General features: G+C 39.9%; 1 protein-coding gene across 3 annotated transcripts; it reads right to left on the bottom strand.

Moving 5' to 3' along the window:
* Positions 1-1,148: 1,148 nt before the first annotated feature.
* On the bottom strand, positions 1,149-17,631 carry NUB1 (negative regulator of ubiquitin like proteins 1). Of its 3 annotated transcripts, none has more exons than XM_026096846.2 (15): positions 17,463-17,631; positions 14,244-14,361; positions 13,993-14,154; positions 11,846-11,904; positions 11,197-11,267; positions 10,133-10,315; positions 8,515-8,603; positions 7,026-7,132; positions 5,941-6,127; positions 5,455-5,562; positions 5,114-5,266; positions 4,015-4,161; positions 3,636-3,731; positions 2,736-2,928; positions 1,149-1,823 (listed from the first exon to the last, which is right to left on the bottom strand). In XM_026096846.2, exons 2-15 carry the CDS (start codon positions 14,358-14,360, stop codon positions 1,660-1,662), a joined length of 1,836 nt encoding a protein of 611 aa, XP_025952631.2. In that variant the 5' UTR covers position 14,361; positions 17,463-17,631; the 3' UTR covers positions 1,149-1,659. The 3 variants fall into 3 exon arrangements, with proteins under 3 accessions (XP_025952631.2, XP_025952639.2, XP_064361785.1); XM_026096854.2 differs by lacking the exon at positions 17,463-17,631 and adding an exon at positions 16,720-16,865; XM_064505715.1 differs by lacking the exons at positions 2,736-2,928; positions 17,463-17,631 and adding an exon at positions 16,720-16,865.
* Between the last annotated feature and the right edge of the window lie 865 nt (positions 17,632-18,496).

Here is an 18,496-nt window from a genome sequence, read left to right as displayed (position 1 = left end):
CTGCGGAAACTGACTGTGTCCCCCTCATGGGATAGAGGCCTGAATTATTAACAGGGTTTCCAAACCCACAAAATATGTCTAAAGGAAAACATAACAGCAGAGCTTGAGTCCTCTATTCAGAGAGATTACAGATAAATTATGAATAATCAGTGAAAAGTGCTGCCTTAAAATTATCTTATTTTTGCTCTGATTCCTCAGTGCTCTTCTATAGACAAACAGAAGATGTAATAGTTGCTGGAGCTGTTTTTTCCTCAGAGGACATACATGACCTTCATTTTTGTAGCACTTGTCTTGATGCACAAGTGTGAAAAACAAATAATTCCTTAACAGCACAATCAATCCATGCTAAGATATCCAAGAACAAAAATCCACTACTGAAGCCTATTAAATGCATCAACTGGAATTGAGCAGTCATTTTGCAAGCCGTAGTTGAATCTCCTCCCCTGTCTTGCTTGCCCTAACAGAAGGGCAAGCCCTGATTTCCCTCACTGATAAGTTCTATGCAAGGATGAACTGCTACCACAAAGTTCATTTGCCAGTAGCTTCTGTCAGAGCTGGCTATAAGCAACGATCACTGTTATTTCCAGTGTTCCCTATGTTCCCACCAGCTCTAGCCCTCTTCATGGAGCAAGTGGGACATGAGCTCCCTCTACCGTGAGACTGACATTATTGGAAATTCCTTAAACCATTTGTAATGTAAGTTAATCATGAGGGGAACTTCAGTTCCCACGGGCCCAAGGGGGAGGAGTGCTTTTGTAGCAGGAATTTGGATGTTACAAAATGCACTTAAACAAAAAACAAACAAAAAATCCCACCTCAACAAAACCACCAACCAACCCAAAAGCCATTTTTCCAGGATTCTGAAGCTTGGGACAACTGTTGAGATAATGCCTGAATCCAGTTTTGTTCAACAGCTGAGTAAGGAAGACTTTCTAGTCCCCATTGAACAAAACCATTTAATCTCAGTCTTAACTCTGGTACCTGCAGGAAGTAGAAGTAGGCACTTGGGGAAACTGGTTTGCTAATTACATATTAAACTACTGCCCTACAAAGAGCTCACTGGAGTCTGGAGATAGTACATGGCCATGCTTCTGGTTTCTGCTGCTTTTTGAAAACAAAGCATGAAAGACTCCTAACAAAAGCAGAAGCAGCATATAGTCATCTTTATTGGCTCTGTAACACCTGCATGAAGTGACAAGCAAAATGCAGTATAAATCCATGCACAACGGATACACATAAATGAGAAGTCTTTCAGAAGAAAACAAAACCAGTTTGTAAGTTGATAGCTCTATATAGCTCATCAGCTAGGCTTCTGATTTATAAATATTTTTTAAAGCTGGTATTTTAAAATGGTGTAGAAATGCTTATTTACTTGTATACTAAGTGAATTAACTTATTTCACAACAATAAAAATATAGTTAATTCTATTAAATTTTCTTCTGAAAATAAATGTTTCTATTTTTCTGCTATGACAATAAATTATGATGTATCACAAATGTAGGCTTTTAAGCAGATTTATAAATAAGCAGGAATTAAGTGATTTACCTGTAGTTTAACTGAATTCAAGGCATTTAGTAAAAGATAAGCTGAAGATGCATTTATAATCCAAACTCAATTTGCCAAGGTAAATGCATATAACTGAAGCAGATGTAATAGGATTTAATGCTGTGGTACTTGTATATAGGATAAGTATTCATGAATGATCTGTTCCTCCTCCTCCAGTGTTAAATCCAGATAATCCTCTTCATGTTCAGGAATATCCTCTAGGATTTCATTGACTGCATCAGTCTCCATGTCTTCATCTGTTGGGGAACTAGAAGAACCTACCAGTAAAATAAAACAGCATTTTATTCACCTCTGAAAGAAGTTTACACTTTCCCCTCTTTCACCAGCACTACTGTTCTTCCAGAGTCAGATACTGCAGGATGGCAAACACTGTTTAAAGCTGTAGGAAAGCCCTTAGTTGCATAACAGTGACTACTACAGCTCTGACAGATAATGGAGGAGAGAAAGTGCGTTTTCCTCCTCGCTAAATGCGGAGTAACAGTTACAGCTCTTTCTTACAAGGGACAAAAGGAAGGGGTATGTGGTCCAGTGAGCTGACTGTAAAGCACAGATGTGGAATAAACCTCCTAACAGTCAAAAGTTAAGACATTAGCAAGCCAAAAACATCATCAGTGGCAGGTTCCAGGAAGCACGCCCGAGTCTTAGGAACTTACTGGTCTGTGAAAGTATATAGGAAGGGAAGCATTTATTTGTTTTTAAAACAAAACTGGTGTGAGAGAGTACGGTTAGATGGGAGAAGGCGGAATTACTTGTGGACCAGAGAGGGCAATGTGTTCTTCTACTGCAATGAAGACGCAGACACCCAGCATTGTGTGCCAAGGCCACGGCTGGGTCAGCAGCAGTTTCCTCTTGGCCCTTCCTAACCCTTGCAGGTTAGCCCTTTCGCTGGAGAAACGCGGCCTGAACTAGCCTCGTGAAATCTGGGACTCCATGTATTATGCACGCCCCTACAGCTGGTATGTACCCCTTATGGTTCTATATGTTGTCGCTGCTGACTGCTCAGGGCTATAGCTTGTTTTCAGTAATGTCTTCCCAATCAACGTTACCAATGAGAAGAGTAGTCTGGGGTGTTACTCAAAGCAGTCTATCGGTATTTAAGCAGCAATCACTTAATCATTACTTCTTTACTCCCTTTCCCTCTCCTGTTTGTTGCACGCAGCAATTCTTACCTGCAGACTCTGTAGGTGAGTCTTTCGATGAAGTTGATTCTTCTGATGAGCTGGACCCTTCTGGAGACAGCAGCAATGAAGCAGGAAGAACTCCTCCATAATGAGCAAGGGTTTGGGAAGCTAAGTGGATGTTGCCTTTAAAGACTTTTAATGCTTGCTCTGCTGACTCATGGCTGAAACCCATGTACATCAACTAGATGGGGGAGGGGAAAAAGTTTAGAGAAATCCAAGCTCATTCAGCATCAGGGACTGACAGGAATCTGACTCTGCATCCAACAGTCATTCCCTTGCCCAGAGGAAAGTGCTGCATGTCCGGAATTCCAGGACACTGACCCTGGTTTACTGGAACGGTTAACAACAGGGCAGTGACCTATTACAGGAACGGGGATGTTGGGCAGAATGAAGAGTGTCTTGTTTAATGTCAGACCAATTTTTTTTGTTGTTTTGAAAAAGAAAAAAGCAGAATATCAGGAGTGTGCACAGGCTATTTACTTTTTCTATGCAATATGGTTTTCCTTCCTATTGACATTAATCATATAGCTACACTAACTAATGAGGAGCTTTTCAGATGGCCTATGGAGAAAGATACATGCCAACTCTTTCCCTCGTACAGTGCAATATATTTAAAGACTTCAGTAATTTGCTGTCTTCCTTTCTTGGGTTAGAGCATTAAAACAGGCATATTTCCATTTGTATCAGTGCGTGGAGGTTGGCATAAAAGGCACCAAGTACACAACAAATTATATTCGAGCCTGAGTGATCTTTGGAATATGCAACTTAGTAGAAGCATGATAGCTTACAAGTGATGTGGGACAAAAATTTGTACAGCTTTCCTTAAAGAAGATCCGGTATGTCTGAAGGCAAAATTCAGAAACCAAGAAATCAAAAGGTCCAACTTACTTGATCAATACTTTCCTGAGAAACCTGAAGCTGGTCCATGGCCACAGGATCATCGTCATCATTTTCCAACAATAACTCAGGATTGTCAAGAATAAACTAAAGTAAAAAAGGAGCGGGGGATCAGATGACAGCAATACAGATTTAGTGTTCCTCAATGCAGCTATGTATGTGGCCCAATAGCTGATATAACCAAAACCTCAGCCAAACTAAGTGATGTCTGGTTCATCAGCTCAGGAGGTAGAAGTTCAGTCATTACAGTTCAAAAGAAGTAGCTATGAACTAACCAATACAGAAGACAGAAAGTAATCAGCTGAGCAATTCCAAAAACAAACAAAACCCACTTTTCTGTGCAAAAACACTATTCCTGACAACCATTTACCTTAAAGGCTTGGTCCACATTTCCTTGTGCTTGATGAAGAGCTATTTGAGCAGCTCTCTCTGAATAGCCCATGCTCTTCAGGGTATTTATGTCTTCCTGTCGCTGCCGCCTTTTAGCTCTCTCCTCCCTCCTTATTTGTGCCTTTTCCTGCAAGAACACAGTTCTTACAAAGCTAACTGTGCATGGGAATGCTTCAGCCTTCTCCCAGAAAGCAGTGCATATGGAATTTCTTTGATTTACGTATTTGAGTTTGGATCTTTTCAGGAAAAGAGGTTTTTTTTTTTAATATAGATTTTGTTAGATGCTCGTCACTACATAAAGTTGTATTTCCATTAGCAAGCACTGTAGCCACACATCTGTTCTGGATTGTCTGTAGATCAGATTTTACTGTACAACAGCTAGAATAGGCCTTGTGTTGTAAGTGTTAAACTAGTTTGGCAGACGGGCCTGTAGACAAGACTTGTCAAGGACATACATTCAGAACTGGGAATATAGCCAAGGAGTTGTGTTCAGCCCTTCTCTCACCCACTTGACTTTTCTATCTACATTTAATTGTCTCAGATCTGGAAGTGCCACCTCAGCTTACCAAATGTAACTTCAGGCTCTTCACTTCAGATCTGGACAACACAGCCTCGTTCACTTTAACGCACAAAAGCCTTCTTCCCTCCTGGCTCTCCCCAGTCCAAAGCCATAATACAGTGTAGTTTGATGGCTACCCTGAAAAATATTTTATTGTGCAACCTCTTGTCTCTCTGACTAGTCCAGCCCAGGAGTAACAGTTTTGGCCATGGTGTTTACGTTCCCATATGGAGAACAGCTGAGTAGCAAACACTGATGCAAACTCTTCCAACATGCCTCTGTGGTACAACCACAGGTCTTTGGCTCTCTCATCCCATGTGTTTTGCAACACAGCTTCCCTTGTTGTGCTAAGTTTTGGTTTCATACTTGCAGCAACAGATGTCAAAGTGTTAGTTACGCTATCAGTGCCAAAGCAGGGTAGTGAAAGTCCTTAATTTAGCACCATATTGCACTACTCATGCAAAACATGACCTTAGGGGCACTCAAACTAATATAATCTCGTACTTTCACTGCACCGTACCTCTCTCCTGTTGGTTATAAGATTGGCAGCATGCTCCACGTTCCCATGGCATGCTCGCAGGGCAAGGCGAGCTTCCTGTTCAGAGAATCCCAGAAGTGACAGGCGATCAACTTTTTCAGGATCTATGGACAGCTCTTCATATAAACCAGATGCCTGTATGTCGAAAGAACAAATTGATATGACTGACACTGTTGCTAACATACAAATGAAAAGATTTCGCCCCATTTTTATGAGTAAGCAAAGAACAGAGAGGAGATGCAAGACAAAGCCCAAACACATATTTCTGAATATGCTGGTTCCTAGTATGAAATACTTTAAAGTTTTGTCTAATAGTTTCTTACCTTCTGAATATACTCAGCAGCCTCCTTTTCTCTGCCACTGTGATAGTGTCCTATCCCTTGGAGAAGGTAAAGCCTTAGAAATAAAACCTTCTCACGACCATAGCTTCCCTAAAGAATTGTTTAAACAAGGCGGGGGAGGAAAGCATATGACAGAACATCAATACATTATTAATAGAACATACATACATTTCAAAAAAGAGAGTCACAAGAATGTGACACTTACTTTGCTGGTAAAGTATCACATTTAAAACAGTGATGTCTGTGCACACAAGTACACATTTACCATAACCTGGTTGTTAGATCCAGTGCTCTCACTATGCTGACAGTTACACAGCTAGATTACAGGCTAAGGAGGCATGAGAAAATTGTAAACTTCCACTAGAGATTTTGTAATACTTGAACAATGACTTGTTAAAAACAACAACAAAAACCCCCAAAACAAATAAAAACCCCCAAACCACCATAATTAAATCAAAATCAGCATACTTTGATATCAATAAGTCTTTCATGGTTTTCCCCATAGCACCTCTTGAAGCACCTATGGGCTGTGGTCAGCTTTTTCTCTGCGTCATCCAGACAGTCCAGCTGTTCCAGGCGGAAGTAGCACCACACTATATCCAGCTGCAATACTGCATAATTATCAACTGTATTGAGCAGATCTGTGCTGCACTCACTGGAGGAAAAAAGAACCCCCCCCTAAAATCAGTTTTTCTTTTTTTAAAAAAAGCCTTTTTACACTGTTTTACATGGATGAAATGACATGCTAGAATTATGTACACTCACATATTTGAGAAAGCGTGCACTTCACATTTAAGCTAGCAAACTGATGTCATTGGAACTTTAATAAAAAAACACTGATCTCCCCTTATATTCACTAGTCTAACACAGGATACAACCAATAATATTACATCTCAGAAGAATTATAGTAGTCACAATTCATTTTGTTACTGTGTAAGAAAACCTCTCTTTAAAAGCATGATGGATTTACAAGCCCATACAACCTTTGAAAGGACAGAGACCTACTGTCTGCCTTAGTGCATGCAAACATGCTGGGTTCTGCGCCAGTCTCCCTGCATCTGCACACAGATGAGAAACAGACGGGGACAAAGTTACTTTTGGGTATGTCAAAAGAGCAACTTAGGGCTCTGACTGCTGACAACAAAGTAGTTTACCTGCAGAAACTGATTCAGCTACTGACCTCAGGTATCCCCTGCATCTTTCACAACAGACTATCACTTCCAGAGCAACAGTAACAAAAGAGGATCTGAATCTGCCCCTCAGCTACTGCAATTTATAGGCTGGTACACAAGTCTTCACCAGTTCCAGTTTACATTAATAAGAAAGACTGTAAATTGCCTAGGGGCAGTATGTGCTTCAGCTGTTCCATATAAAACCACCTGCCACAGAGCCAGAGCCTTTCTGTCTGCTGTTTCCCATCTGTAGAGGGGGTATGAAATAATGCTGGGCAAATCAGGCACTGGTTTTACATGTAGGATAGAGCTAATGCTGTTCCTATGGTTTGCTGACAATACAGAAAAGCCAGATGCACAAGGAATCAAAAAGGTTCTTACCAGAAGTGTTTATCAGCATCCAACAAATATGGCAGTGCTATTTCATATTCTTTTTTCTTCATTAATGCTCTGCCCTTTTCATGATAACCCATTGCCAGCACAAGTGCCTAGAAAAACAGATTAAGACTTTTTTGCACTTCTCCTCCCCCATCCAATTCATTTTCATAATTAAAAAAAATATTTAGGTAATCTATTATAGCCTTTGTTCTCCCCAGAAAAAAAAAATACTAGTTCTGTAAGAATATTTCACATTCACTTCATACTTTTCTCCCATCTGCTAATGTAATAGATTATCTAATTAAAAGCAATGAATGCTACTGACACATGAAACCTTGTAGCAAATTTTAGAACACAATCCTAGATAGATTTTCAGTAATGAGCAATAAAAAGCTAACCATTTTTCTAGGTGTGTTTCTAACAGTATCATATTTGTTTTGCTTTGCTATTACAATTATCTTGTAAGATCTAATGATTAACTTCCTGCAGAAGTTACTCAGAACTGAAAATTAAATCTTGAACGTGGCAGGAAATACTATAGTTCCTGCAGAATGACAACTGGAAATGCAAATAATATTTCTCTATAGAAACAACCTGCAATATTTCTCCTCACCTACGTTCAATGCGGATGAAAGCTTGTGCACTCGAACATTTGACGCTTTAACTCTTAGGTGAGCTGCTACTTTCAGCACTTCATCAGAACAGCATGAACTGTTCTAATGGACAGGTATTTTTACCCCATCATCCAGAAACTCCAAAACACAATATGCCTCAGAAGAGGTTAAGAGCAACAGTTACCAAATCATGTTGGGGCATGCTAATTTGTTCTCTAGTTATTTTTTGGTTATTGAATGCAATTCTAAATGTTTCCATAGTTTTTTTTTTTTAATCTTTAGAAAATCTAGCACTTTAAAAGATGGTGTCAGTCACTATTCTTCTGCTTCAGAAGCCAAGAGCAAGTAAGTTACTCCTACTGCAATCTCAATGCATGGACCCAGCCAGAGACATTCTCAGTTGAGAATATGGAACTTTCTTGAGTGGTAAACAAGCTTAAATCTGAGAGAGGTCAGTGTGCAGAAAATCTCAAAACTATTTTTAAACAGTCTGATTTTGAGAAATTCATTGAGTTTCCAACTGAAACTGAGTTTCAGTTCCTAATGAAGAAGTTACTCTGTGTGGTTCTAAAGCATCCAAAAGTTACTGTATGTGCTGGTACACAACAAAGTTAATGGTCATCTTAAAGCACAAAACTAAGATATTGACCACACTGAGGTCTGTACAAGATGGCACAGAAATCAGAGATCCTGTCTTTAGATGACTGAAGTGTAGAGTTTTACTTAAATTTGAAGATTATTTCCATTAAGCTAACATCCACTGGACTCTGTAATATATCCCCAAACAATCTGACTGTATTTAATCCCATATTTAAAATACTTCATGATTCAAGCTTTAAAAAGTCATTTTATTACCATCATAAAATACTTTTACCTACTTTTTTAGCTTGAGGAGGAATCTCGATCGACCTCCCAGTCTGATTAGCTATATCTAGGTATGGAGTAGAGTCTGGATCTAAGTACTCCTCTGAAAGATAGAAAAAGCAGTCCAAGTTCTAAGAATTACCCTTCACAGAGTAAGATCATTGTCATAAGATTATGCCAGTAAGTACATGGTTAAATAATAGAAATAAAATCAGAATTATATATGAGACTGAATAGACCTACCCATGATGGCCCCAATCACACAAACAGGAGGAACTTTTGGAAAGCTCACTACAGGAAAGGCCCTTTTTGTCCAGAAATTTAGACTCAAACAAAGAAGATCCACAAGAATTCTTTACATTTCATGTGAGACAAAACACCTACATTTTACATGATATAACATTTAAAATTATCAAATAAAGCATGTAGAGTACAAAAAACTAAGCACAATTGATAAAACAAAAGAAAATACAACTCAGTATTTTCCTTTCCCCACACTCTAATGTTTGCTAGCAAACTATGATTTTTTTTTCATTTTCACTTGATTTAAAAGATGTTCTTCCTATAAACAAAAGACACCCAAGAAAGAGTTTGCTGAGACTAAAGTCTTCTGTCCTACAGTTTCCCTCAGCTGAAACAAAAACACTGTTAAATCCTTCCTACATTTCATATAGTTTCACATAGCTCCTTGAGCCTGTCAGGCTATTATGAACTCTGTTCCATACTCTCATATTGTATTATACCTGACAATCCATGGTAAATATGCTAAAAAGGCTCTACACAGGATTCAAGGACCGGAGTCTAAGTTAACCCTTAAATCGATAAAAGGAGATGCTTCCACCCCCCTCCCCCTTTTTTTTAAATGTGCTTTTATAGCACAAAACAGGCTGTCATTGACTATTAAAAGAAACTTTGCTCATATATTTCTGTATTTGGTAGGAATTCATTACATAGTCAGTTCCACAGTTCCTTGTTCGTGGATTTTTAGAACAATAAAATAGTTGGTGAGTTTAAATCATTTCTCTATCATTGCAATTTATGGACACAGTTAATCTCATTCTGAAAAATTATTACTGTTAAATTACTATATCCCTTTAATGTAATCCACAGTTGTGCGCAATCAACATCAACTGCAAAGATAACAGAATGGCTACATTACAGATCAGAAGGACAAGTGAGCTGTTTCGCACAATGAAACCATGGTTACACACAATCATAACTGAGATAAACTACAAAAAAGTGTGTAACAGCTTATAATATAAAATTCCACACTGCTTATGTCTACAGTAAATATAAGGCATGGTCTCAGAGCTGTCAGTCTAACTGTCAAGTGCCAATTAAATAATAATTGATTCATATTATATCCTTCTCAAAGTGCCATATTTTCTAACATTCCAGTTGTATTAAAAAGAGTAGAAGAGAAAATTATAATCAACTTAGAATCCAGTTTTCAAGTCAGCAGAAACCTATAAAACCATACACTGGAATCCAGCCAACATACTGGCACTCTTCTATGCAAAAGACCCATTGAGAAGATAATTTGTTATATGGAAAGAGTTAACCACCCTTCCTGTCAAAAAAAAAAAAAAAAGAAAAAAAAGAAAAAAAAAGCGCAGCAAAACCTTCTCTTACCTCTCTCTGCTAGAATTTCCAAACCCTTCTTAGTTCTTTGCATCTTGTCACTTATTTCTTTTTCTTTCTGACGCTGTAGTTCTTCTTCCTGAACTTTTCTTTTAGTTTCCTCATCGCTCTGTTCCAGCTGCAGTACCATAACTTTTGCATTGTGTGTTACACCTTGGTCTTCCAAGGTTTTTCCTGCAAAAGAGTATGATGAAAACAATCTAAATACTGTATTTATGAACACAGAATATTTTATATTGTATTGCCATTTGAAAAAAAAATCTACAAAACAAACTAAAAAAACTCCAGCCTTACTCACACACTACTATCGTAACACTGAAAAACTAAAGTAATTAATAGGACTCAAGAACTCAATCAAAACTACTGTCAGTCACTGACACTGTCAGCAGGAGTAGAAATTAGGATCGGACTGATATCTTAAAAGTGGTTTTAAGTGCTTGGTATATTTGCTTGCTTGCTTTTTTCAAAAAATCCAGAAAATATGACTGATTAAAATATCTTCATGCAAAAAGAAGAATAAGGAGGGATTGAACAACACGGCCAGGATCGTACACCACGACAGTAACAGGACAGCGGAACGAGGAATTGAATCTGAGTTCCCATTATCAAGCCTATGGCTCTAACTACTTCTGACTTCTTACGAGGAAACTAAATATGACAGATGCTTAGAATATCAATTAAAAGAAAGTAGCTATCATCAGTTCCTACAATGTGCCTGACAAGTCAAACATGTACGACACTACAAAAAGTTTTTGAATGTGCTGTTATACAATAGGGGCTGTAGGCAAATTTAGAGTTTAAGCACACATTTTGGGGTGTTTCAACACTTGAAAAATGGATTTTCAACATTCGTAAATGAATTACCATAATGGCTCCAGTTCCTTGAGGCTTCTGATCACTATAATTTCTTAGATTTCTTGTAGAGCAGAACCTGACATATGAGACTGCTATTCCTTGGGGATTGTTGGAATGAACAAAATTGCAAGAAAATTCACTTGCAAGAAACAACAAACTAGAAAATCACTCTACAAATCTATTCAACTAGAGATACATACCCAGGTCAAGCTGCTTCTTATTTATGATTATTTTGATAGCATTTTCTTTGAATGCGTGTTCTTGTGCTATCCTGTGAAACAAATAATTTTATTCCATTAATATAAAGATATACAATATACCTGTTAGAATAGTAATAAAACTACATATGCTCACAACTGGCTTAAAACTTTTGCTATAAGGCTACTTGAAGTAAAATAATATTACAGGAAAAGTTGCTATAACATATAGGGAGAAGATGGGATACAGAAAGTAGAAAAGCAAAACAGGCAAGATAAAAATCAAACTTTATCAGGGTTAAAAGAACACAAAAGGAAGGGAAGCAGATGTTCACTGTTCAAAAGACCTGCCTAGTTACAGATTTAGAGGGGTGATTGCTAGTGACGTCTCAAGTATTTGTTGGTGATCTACAGAGAATTCTCTTCTCACTAATTTTTCTGTTCTCTATTTGTTAAACCACAGCTTCTTACAGCAAAAATCAGTCACATAGGAAAACTGGACATAAGTGAAAATATTCTATTTAGACATGCTGAATGCCATGGAAAAGCTTAAGAAAATCCAACAAATAGCTTTTTTTTTTTTTTTAAAAAAAAAGTACTGTATGACAGTATGCTATTTCTTGAGAAATGAACCAAGAGTGTTTACACTTACTGTGATCTGAGTTCTTTGCCTGTGATAAACAGGTTAGTTTCCAGTGGGATTTTTCTGCTCTGTTGTAAATATATTAGGAGGGAGAAGAGGAAGAAGGAAAAAAAAAAGTAGTCAAGATACTTTAGACACTTTCTTAATTAACTGTTTTATAAATACAATTTCTTTTTTCAAATAATAATCACGTTAACAAGGTTATGGTTGGGCATACACATTAGTGATCTCCAGGTAAGGAGTCTTGTACTTGCTATAGAGTGCTAAAAATTAGCATAATAACAGCAGAAGATTCAGAATTAGGTAAATCCAAATTTAGATCCAAACAATTTAAACCAAGTAATTTAATTATGCACTTTAAATTTTAACTCTCCTTTGTAATGATGCCATTCGCCTGTGACTGGCTAAGTAATGATTAATTCCTATTAGTATCTCTGGTCCCAGATTAGATAAACCTAAATTTTAAATGAATTTTAGAGCATTTAATTCCCCAATGCCCAGCAGCATTGTAAAGAGCAGCTACAAAACTACTTGTTTGCTTTAACTACATGTCAACCACTTAACACTCCCTACCCTGTAGCCCACCACATTCCCTGATAATTATTTTCCCTCTGCAGAAGAGAGAATAATTATGATCAAGTGTTTTGTTTTCGCAAGTATTTATTAAAAAAATCCTACTGGACCACAGGGTAGCATCTAAGCTCTTCTTCAGGAGAACAAAATACTGCCCTTTTCTGAAGTGACCTTTGCTGACAAGGAAACTACAATTTCTAGGTGCCCCTAACTAGAGGAAGTTCATTGTTATCAGAGTAGATGAAGACAGGTTGATCTCACAGAAGACGCTGTTCCTGCACAACAAGGAGACCAAAACTAAGAAGTGATTGGAGATGGTGGTTGTGCTTGGCGGGGACTGTTTTTAAGGGGAAATATTCCCAATTAAGAGGCTTAGTTTGTAGTAGTGAAAAAGAGACCAAGGGTCCCTCTCTGCCCTGTGACCAACCTGCATGGCACAGTTGACATCCACATGGGAGAATTCTCCTAACCTTCAAAGCAGGGTGGCTGCATCCAAACTGCTGATTGAGAGCAGTCTGCACCCTGTGTCAGCCCTCACGCTGTGCCTGGACGTTGCCTGGCAAAATACCCAGTGGCTTGGGCTAAACAACATCAGAGCCAACTATTTACTGGTATGGACAACCACGCGACAGCACCCAGCCTGCATCCTGCTGGGGTTTAGTTACCAATGTAGACATAGCCACAGAATGCAATACGGTGACTAATACAATACCAATTTGATTAGATCCACATAATCATGCTGGCATGTTTTACACATGAAACTAGAGTCTGAATCCTGGCTTTAAAAAGACAGGACTCAATTCAGTTTTAAATGTCAAGCTTTTAGGAGCCTGACTTATAATAGGATAGATGAATACCATCAGAATAGTAAAATTCTCCATCTCAGTTCCAATCTTAAAGACTGGACATACCTATTTTAAAGTATCTTTAGTTAGCTGCCTGGGCTGGAATAGTTACATGAGGATAGTGTAATCACTGTAAGAACATTGTCACATGGCATGGTTAAAAGCTAAAGGAGTCCTTTTCAACGTCACCAGCCAGGCATGGCCTAAGATGACATTTAGCTCAAGCTGCTTATGGCACTTAAAAGTTCTCCCTCTCTCTCTCTTTTTTTTTTTTTTTAACAGTTAAAGCTGCCATTTAAACAAAAACTGTGGTAATAAAGTGATATTCATAGCCTGATTCAACTTTAGGTATTTTACAGCTGAAAAATAATGCATATATTCTTTACTCATAATACGAATGACTAAATCCAAAGGAATCAAACTGAATGAGACATGCAAATTAAATTTAATTTGCTTTTTTAATTCAAAGATAATTTCTTATTAAATGTTAAAGGGAAAACATTTACTACCTCACAACATTATACTCTTTTGCATATATGGGAATATCATGGCAAAATATACCTACTTAACTACCTCCCTTCGCCTCGCCCCACCATGCTTTATATACCTAAACACGTATCTGTCACCCAAAACACATGACAAAGTTGGGGAAGTGAAAACATTTGCATGACACCATTACTGTGATAGCCTCAATTCTAGTTAAGCTACATATCCTAACTTTTCTGCAATGTCACTTACTTTTCTACGTGGCAGATATATATCAAGCCTCGCAATCCCAGTCACCTTAAAATTTTCATTTCCTGTTCCACGCTCAATTGCTTTACATCGTATTTCTTCAAGCATGCTCTCTGTATCATTCTTATTGATATTCAGCTTGGATGCATATTTTTGTACAAGCTCCTAAGAAAACAACATAAAAAGAAATTGGAAAAATTCACAAGTAGCATGACATGGAAGACGCATATGATGAATTCAGAGAGAATATTTACCTTCATTTCTTCACCAGCTTCTTTATTTTCATTTGTATATGGTGGTTTCCACAGCTGAATTTTGTCTTCTCTTAAGCAACTTGTCAGTTTTGCTATTAAATACTTCTTTTGTGCCATTCTTTTAATAGAAAAGGACAATTGAAGGGGGGGGGGGGAAAGGGAAAAAAAAATCAATCTTTTATATACTTTTCCTGTACTAAGATAGCCTTGACTCAGTGAAAAAGTACAACATGTATTATATGTATTTTATATACATAAACAAAATAAAAAAGAAGTTGAGTATAATAAAACTCATTCTGTGCATTTTGGTGGGGAGGAAAGGAACGTGAGACCCAGACTAGCACCGCAATTTAGACTGGGGCTCAAACCAACATGCATGTGCTGCACAGGGACAGTGCAGGAGTCTACCTCTTTGCACCTTGCCTTTTCAAGGGAAATTAAGTCCCTTCCCAACCCCTCATGTGGGATGGAATTGCAGAAGGTACTGTTTCACCCCCAAATGACAAAATCCATGATACAAGCCTCCTGCCCTTCCCTGGACAGGGCAGCTAAACCCAGCCCTGCTCTAACATGTGGTCTTGCTGTACCCTCTGCCTTCTTGCTCTCAATTCCCTGCTTTAACAACCTAATGGGTGGCTTAACATGAGTAATCACCTTTCTGGGATGATGAAGAGGTGTCAGAAGGGGGCAACCCAGAACCACAAGCTCCAACATGAGAAGTCCATAAAGTAAAGATCTCAGCCCTCCAGCAAAGCAAGATCAGCTGAAGTGAAGAGAGCTAGCAAGCAGAGAAAGATTCATGCCTGACCTCCCTCCCCAATCTTAGTTATTTGTCAAGCAGACAAGTTTAGTAGTATCATGAAATGGTATTTGAAAAATTCTGGTACCACAGTGAGGAAATAGCAGGGTGTTAGTTTTCATAATCCAAAAGACACTCTTCTGACTCCTAGTGTAAAGCTAGAAAAGGCACACAAAGGACAAGCAACACAAAATGCAGAGCCTGGGATCAGAGATGAAGGGCACTGTAAATCTGCACCAGGCACTGACAAACATGTCACTGGGGAGAAGAAGACAGTGAGCTGAACAGAGCAGTTCTCTGTCTCAGAGTAAAGAGATTAGTCTGAATTCATCACAACGGTTTATTCTCATTCAGCTCAGAGCAAGTGGTAAACTCCGAGTGAATCATCATATCCTTGAACAAAAAGGAGAAATAGGGAAGGCAAGGAGAGGGCAAGGAAAAGAGGACGAAATCATCTCAAAAGAAGAAAAACAAAGAAAACTTAAGTGCATATTAAAGCATGGGGGGCTTCTGGCTATTGGACACTGCGGACCATATAGAAGATGATATCCTTCAATTTATACAGAAAAGCATTTAAAATGCTGGTAGATTATGTAAATAATCTAGTAATATTGGCATTGAAAACAGATTAATTACTTTCACTTTTAATTAATTTTGCTTTTACTTGACAGTGCTTTCATTTTCACATTCTTGCACATTAGCAGATCGCTCTCAGGAGAAAGACAACAGAAGGGTAGAATCAGAAACTGTATTGTTCATTTTTCCAATTCAAAAGACTGCTCATTGCTCAAAAGAACACAATTTGAGAGCGAAAAATCACTGGCAAAAATCCAGTGGCTGCTAAATTTACCGACCAAATTTATTTCAACCCCCAGGCATAAATGAGCTGCGAAGAATCTTTGAAAGCTACAAAGATAATACTCTCTCCTAAAAAAGCTGGGAAGGTTAAGTCAGTAAATAGATGGCTTAACAATCCTTTGTGTTTGTTTCCTAGAATTTGCAAAGTGTCTGCCCAAACCAGGTGAGACAACAAGGTATTCTTTTTCCAGCTAGGATGATGTTACCAATAATTATTTTAAGGCCAAGGCAAAAACATGGCATTTACAAGCAGAAAAGGAACAAATATAAAGAGATTTGATTTTCAAAGGCCTTATTAGTTATTTATATAGGTTTCCCTTTTTTCTCTTCCAAAACATGCCAGACAATTTTCATGAACAACTCTTTATCGATGTAATCCCATTTCCTAATTCTTAGGATAAGTTAAAGAATGATTTTATGGCAATAATTCTACTTAACGTTAACTTAAGAAACAAAAAAGAATCCATGGCTTTGCTGCATCCAGGTAAAGTCCAAAATTGCTGCATATTCTTAAGGTTACTAATTGTAAATATGAATGGCATCTGGAAACCAGTCACTCATCTTCTCATCAACATGCTACTCTATAGTTTCATAAAACAAGTATTTGTGATTTCCTACTAAGCTATTAAAATAGAAAACAAAACTAAAGAGTCTCCAATTAAACATATCCTAGAATTTTAACTTCCAACCCTCTACTACAAAGCAACAAATTTTGCTCTCACAAACGTAAAAGCTATTGTTTCAAACATAATTTTCAAATTTACTATTCTATCACAAATAAGTTAAAAAAGAATCCTTAACAAAACATTTATGACTTACTTCTCCATCAGCCAACACCACGACTGCTCCTGAAATAGTTTCACTTTCGGTAACAACTTAAAAGGACTTTCTCAAAACTATTTTGACTAAACAATCGGAGATATTTCCCAAAGGCCATTTTGAATGCAACACCGGATTTTTACAACTAAAATGTCGCCATCTGAAGCCAGCTGCTCTTTTACGTGACATAAAAGAAAGCAAATGAAAAAAATAGGGCTCGAAATGCAAGTTTTTAAGGGGAAGAAACAGAAGATGCTCAGGGACAGCTTACTGATTACATAATCCAGGCTAGTCTTTCCTAAAGACAAGCAGGAAAGCTGTCTGTGCCTAGAGGAAGGCTTCAGAGCCTCGAGATGCAAGAGATCGTGGCTAGAAACCGAGAAGCCAGGAGCTCAACGACAGGATGAAGACCCAAACGCTGCAAACGCCCGGCCCCCCCGGGCCGCCACGTCCAGCTCCCCCCGCCATGGGAGCACTGGGACAGCGGTGACCACACGCCACCGGTGTCCTCCAGCGGACGATAACCGTAACGGATATACATACATATATGTATATGTAGATGTATATATATATATACACACACACACACATATAGCCCGCCCCGGCGGTGAGGCCGCAGGCACCTCATGGAGGAGGGGGGGCGGGGTCGCCACCATTTTGCCGGTCGAGGCCCCCCTCCCCCCCGCGCCGGCCCGGCCCGGCCCCCGGGCACCCGCCCGCCCCTCGCGGCGGACAGGCCCTACCTGAGCGGCGGCGGCCGCCCCTCGGGGGCGCGGGCGGCCCCTGAGGGGGCTCGGGCCCCCCCTCGCGGGTCCGGCGCGGCGGCCTCTCGCTGACGGGGCGGCGACACCTCGGTGCCCCAGCGGCGCGGCGGCAGGGGGCGGGGCGGGAACAGGCCCCGCCCCCGCAGCGGTGTCGCGCACGCCTACCTGCGCACCCGCCGGCGGCCGCTCGCTGGGCGGGGGGGGGGGGCGGGGACAGCGGTTGTTATGTCCGGGAGGGGGCGTGTTCTGCGGAAGCCCAGAAGGCTCTGCGAAGAGGAGGGCGCCCGGCGTCAGGCAGGTCACGTGCTGAAGTCCTAGGCCTGCCGCCATCTTAGCGTCTTGCCCTCACAGGGAGGCGCTGCTGCTGGTGGTGTCGTTCTCGCTCCGTCTCCCGGCTCTGGCTGGCCTAGTCGTCGCCCTGGGAGGGGAGGGTGGGGGCTCTCCGTGAGCTGCCCGAGCGAGCCTCCCTTCTGGGGAAATGAGGGGCTGGAAGAGGCCGAGGCTGCTGGTGGCAGCCTCCCTCGTTGCGGTCCCTGTGCTTGTGAGGTGAAAGGGGTGGAAAGGCCAGCCAGGGCTCCGCGAGGCTTTCCCCAGAGCCCGAGGAAGAGCTAAGTGGGATTTTATAAGTGTTTTTTGAGGGCAGCTGTATTCAGGGTGAGCTTTTCTCTGTGGGCCAATGTTTCTCCCTCAGGAGTGACCTGCACGTCCCAGCCTGTTCATTGTGGGGCTGTTAAAAATGAATGTGGATTTGGAGACTGGACTGGAAAAATGTGTGGGGCTGAAAAAAATTGTGTGCTAAACACCATCTCTGGCTGTAGTGACACTGCATTGGCCGACAGTGGGGATGGGGTATGGGGTTGGATAGACATTTGGGTGCGGGAGGTGGGCTGTGCTGCATTGTCTTTATATGTGAGTCTTCCAAAGGTTTGGGGTTTGCTCCTGGAATCTTTCTGGTGCCTTTACAGGGAGTAAATATATAACTAAATAATTAACTGAAATGATAACAGAAATAA

The sequence above is a fragment of the Dromaius novaehollandiae genome, chromosome 2, assembly GCF_036370855.1.
Source record: "Dromaius novaehollandiae isolate bDroNov1 chromosome 2, bDroNov1.hap1, whole genome shotgun sequence".
Classification (NCBI taxonomy): domain Eukaryota; kingdom Metazoa; phylum Chordata; class Aves; order Casuariiformes; family Dromaiidae; genus Dromaius; species Dromaius novaehollandiae.
The sequence above is the reverse complement of the archived record's forward strand: the minus strand, read 5'-3'. Positions and strand labels throughout refer to the sequence as shown.

Excerpts from the sequence above, each read along its gene's own strand:
- NUB1 (XM_026096854.2), bottom strand. Across the intron at positions 14,155-14,243 it reads AAGCTGGTGAAGAAATGAAG|GAGCTTGTACAAAAATATGC; the intron begins GTAAATATTCTC and ends TTGTTTTCTTAG. Across the intron at positions 10,316-11,196 it reads TAAGAAGCAGCTTGACCTGG|GAAAAACCTTGGAAGACCAA; the intron begins GTATGTATCTCT and ends ACTCTTTTGCAG.